The sequence below is a fragment of the Coregonus lavaretus genome (assembly GCF_964263955.1).
Source record: "Coregonus lavaretus genome assembly, contig: HAP1_SCAFFOLD_351, whole genome shotgun sequence".
NCBI lineage: Eukaryota > Metazoa > Chordata > Actinopteri > Salmoniformes > Salmonidae > Coregonus > Coregonus lavaretus.
The window spans coordinates 1,183-4,742 of NW_028165496.1; the positions used below are offsets into that span (position 1 = coordinate 1,183).

Here is a 3,560-nt window from a genome sequence, read left to right on the forward strand (position 1 = left end):
CCTTTGTTCCTGGTTTTTCGGAGGATGAGGAAGTGATTTGCTGGTTGGGGTAAATTTCTCAAAAACGTGAAATCACAAAAAAAAAAGTGTCTGGACCCTGCTATAACATTCCATTTAAATACATTTTTTAGATTTGGTTGTAAAAAATGAAATTTCTCCTTTTTAAGGCAGGGTTATTAAGAATGATGGAGGTGAAAAGTGGTTGTTAACGAAATATCTACGTCTCTCTCTCTCTCACCCCCCTACTACGCTTTTCCCCTCCCAGGATGTGAAGTTAAAGAACATGCGTTCTTGGGCCAGCTTGGGCCAGCGATCTCAGTCCACCCCCGCCTCCGCTGTTCGCTCGTCTAGCGACAGCTTCGAACTGTTCCGCCGCGCCGCCCGAGAGAAGGAGAGAGAGAAACAGCTAAAAGCACAGGCCGAGCAGGAGAAACTACGGTAAGAAGGGAAGAGAGCGATGGAGGGATAGATGGAGAAGTAAGCTCATTCTAGCACCCCAGCTAAGCTCCTCCCCCTCTGACACGCCACTTCCTCTTCTCCAGTAGCCGTGACGACGAGGACTCTGTGGAGCAGCAGGGGAGGGGACGTGTCCAGGAGGACTCTCGCCGTCGCCAGGAGCAACAGTCGCCTCAAGCCCCCACTCCCCCCGCCTCGACCCCACCGGCCGACTCCCCGCAGGCCCCTCCCACTCAACAGGCCACACCCCCGCCCTCGGCCGCAGCACAGAACGCCCTGGACCAACAGAGGGAGCTGGCAAGACGCCGCGAGCAGGAGAGGAGGAGGAGAGAGGCGGTAATACTTTATAGCAGTTATAATACTATAATACTAACATCATATACTAGTATAGCAGGAGAGGAGGAAGAGAGAGGTGGTAATACTTTATAGCAGTTATACTACTATAATACTTCAATAATATACTAGTATAGCAGGAGAGAGGTGGTAATACTTTATAGCAGTTATATTACTATAATATTAATATGATATACTAGTATAGCAGGAGAGAGGAGGAGAGAGGTGGTAATACTTTATAGCAGTTATATTACTATAATATTAATATGATATACTAGTATAGCAGGAGAGGCAGTAATACTTTATAGCAGTTATATTACTATAATGTTAATATGATATACTAGTATAGCAGGAGAGGCGGTAATACTTTATAGCAGTTATATTACTATAATATTAATATGATATACTAGTATAGCAGGAGAGCAGGAGGAGAGAGGTGGTAATACTTTATAGCAGTTATATTACTATAATATTAATATGATATACTAGTATAGCAGGAGAGAGGCGGTAATACTTTATAGCAGTTATACTACTATAATATTAATATGATATACTAGTATAGCAGGAGAGGAGGAGGAGAAGGTGGGAATCATCATAAAGATACTTATTAATATATGTACACTACCGGTCAGAGGTTTTAGAACACCTACTCATTCAAGGGTTTTTCTTTATTTTTACTGTCATCAAGGCAAAGGGTGGCTATCTGAAGAATCTCAAATATAAAATATATTTTGATTTGTTTAACACTTTTTTTGGTTACTACATGATTCCATATGTGTTATTTCATAGTTTTGATGTCTTCACTATTATTCTACAATGTAGAAAACAGTAAAAATAAAGAAAAACCCTTGAATGAGCAGGTGTTTTAAAACCTTTGACTAGTAGTGTGCATACTTCAGTTATATTACAATAATACAGAGAAGGAAGTTTAGCTGAGAAAAATGGGAAAGATTTACACTGGATCTAATTCCCCCCCCCAGATGGCGGACACCATTGACATCAACTTCCAGAGCGACCTGATGGCCATCTTTGAAGAGAATCTGTTCTGAGAAAGAATGCGATAGGAGGAGAGGGAGAGAAAGAGATAGGAACTCTACCTCCCACCATGTGTCTGGGATTCCTGCCTTCCCTCTCTCTGATTAGAGAAACCAGACCAGGATGTGAGCCTCCCTCTCTCTGATTGGAGAAACCAGACCAGGATGTGAGCTCCAGAGACTTGAAGGAGACTGAGGTGAGGTGCAGTAATAAGGTGGAACCCCCCCCCCCCCCCCCCCCCTAGCGGTGGGGACCGGGGAGTACAACTTCCACTTTTTGCAATTTCAGATGCGTTTTTTGTGTCGAACTGCCCATTTATCGTTGATGACTGGTAGTTGCCGTGGGCAATGGTGAAACCGGATACCCTATCGATAAACAGATTTTTGAACTCCTCTTCTATTCTGAAACGGAACCGAGGGAGGAGGGGAGTACCGAGAACTATTACCTGAAAATAAAGAACAAGAAAAAATAGGGTTTAATTTAAGAAACAAGAAGAAGAAGAATACCTTCTGTTCTTCTGACGTGAGAGAGCGAGAGGGGCGGGCGAACGAGAGGACGGACAGACTTCTTCCTCTTTGATTTATATTTCTCTTAATCTAGTCTTTGTTTCCCCCTGTTTTTTGATGTTGGGGAGGGAGAAGTGGGCTGTCTGTGTGTGTTTAGTTAGAGGTCAGAGGTTATCATGGCAGCATCCCAAAGGGTACCCTATTCGCTTTAAATAGTGCACTACTTTTGACCCGGGCCCATGGGGATCTGATCAAAGAGTAGTGCACTAAATAGGGAGTAGGGTGCCATTTGGGCCGTTTCCATGATAACCACGTTTCCCTTGAGATGGGTTCAGTTTCTCTCAGGACAGCAGGACGGACACCTCAGCCACACCCCAACACTCTAAAGACTCACCCTTCCTTCCTTCCTTCTCAAGCTCCTTGTTCATTGTGAGATAAAAAATCACTGACTTGACACAATTTGAAAAGTGTGAAAGCTTGAATATTCAGTCGCGTCTGATTCCTTGATTATTTCAAGGAGAGGGAGGGAGGAGAGGGAGGGGAGGGAGGGGAGGGGAAGAGGGGGAGGGGAAGAGAGAGAGGGGGGGAGGGGAAGAGGGGGAGGGGAAGAGAGGGAGGGAGGGAGGGAGGGAGGGAGGGGAGGGAGGGGAGGAGAGGGAGGGGGTAGGGAGAGAGGGGGGAGGGAGAGAGAGAGCGGGAGGGGAGGGGAGTGAGAGCGGGAGGGAGAGGAGGTAAGGGAGAGAGGGAGGAGAGGGAGAGCGGGGGGGGAGGGAGAGAGAGGAGGGGAGGGGGAGAGGAGGGGAGGGAGGGAGGGAGAGAGGAAGGGAGGGAGGGAGAGAGAGAGGAGGGGGAGAGGAGGGGAGGGGGAGAGGAGGGAGGGAGAGAGGAGGGGAGGGAGGGAGAGAGAGGAGGGGAGGGGGAGGGGAGGGAGAGAGGGAGGGAGGGAGGGAGAGAGGAGGGGAGGGAGGGAGGGAGAGAGGAGGGGAGGGAGGGAGAGAGGGAGGGAGGGATAGAGGGATAGAGGGAGAGGAGGAGAGGAGAGGAGGGGAGGGAGAGGAGGGGAAGGAGGGAGGGAGAAAGCAAGAGCGAGAAGAAAGGAGGGAAGGATGCATTTTCAAAGTGTTGGAATGTGGCTCTTGCCTTACAGCTCTGACCTGTAAACTAACACACGCCACAGATTATACATATATATATAAATAGATGCATAAATATATATTATATACGATGAAA

At 47.3% G+C, this 3,560-nt stretch overlaps 1 protein-coding gene across 2 annotated transcripts; it reads left to right on the plus strand.

The window, feature by feature from the left end:
- The first annotated feature begins 268 nt into the window (after positions 1-268).
- Positions 269-2,851, plus strand: LOC311115773 (bromodomain-containing protein 4-like). Of its 2 annotated transcripts, none has more exons than XM_084190913.1 (3): positions 269-438; positions 543-792; positions 1,770-2,851. In XM_084190913.1, the coding sequence occupies exons 1-3, from the start codon at positions 284-286 to the stop codon at positions 1,836-1,838; spliced, it is 474 nt and encodes a 157-aa protein (XP_084047039.1). In that variant the 5' UTR covers positions 269-283; the 3' UTR covers positions 1,839-2,851. The 2 variants fall into 2 exon arrangements, with proteins under 2 accessions (XP_084047039.1, XP_084047040.1); XM_084190914.1 differs by having other exon boundaries at positions 546-792; positions 1,770-2,059.
- Positions 2,852-3,560: the final 709 nt, after the last annotated feature.

Coding starts and splice junctions, on each gene's coding strand:
- LOC311115773 (XM_084190913.1), top strand. CDS start 284: ATGCGTTCTTGGGCCAGCTTGGGCCAGCGATCTCAGTCCACCCCCGCC. Junction 439..542: donor GCCGAGCAGGAGAAACTACG/GTAAGAAGGGAA, acceptor CCTCTTCTCCAG/TAGCCGTGACGACGAGGACT. Junction 793..1,769: donor AGAGGAGGAGGAGAGAGGCG/GTAATACTTTAT, acceptor TCCCCCCCCCAG/ATGGCGGACACCATTGACAT.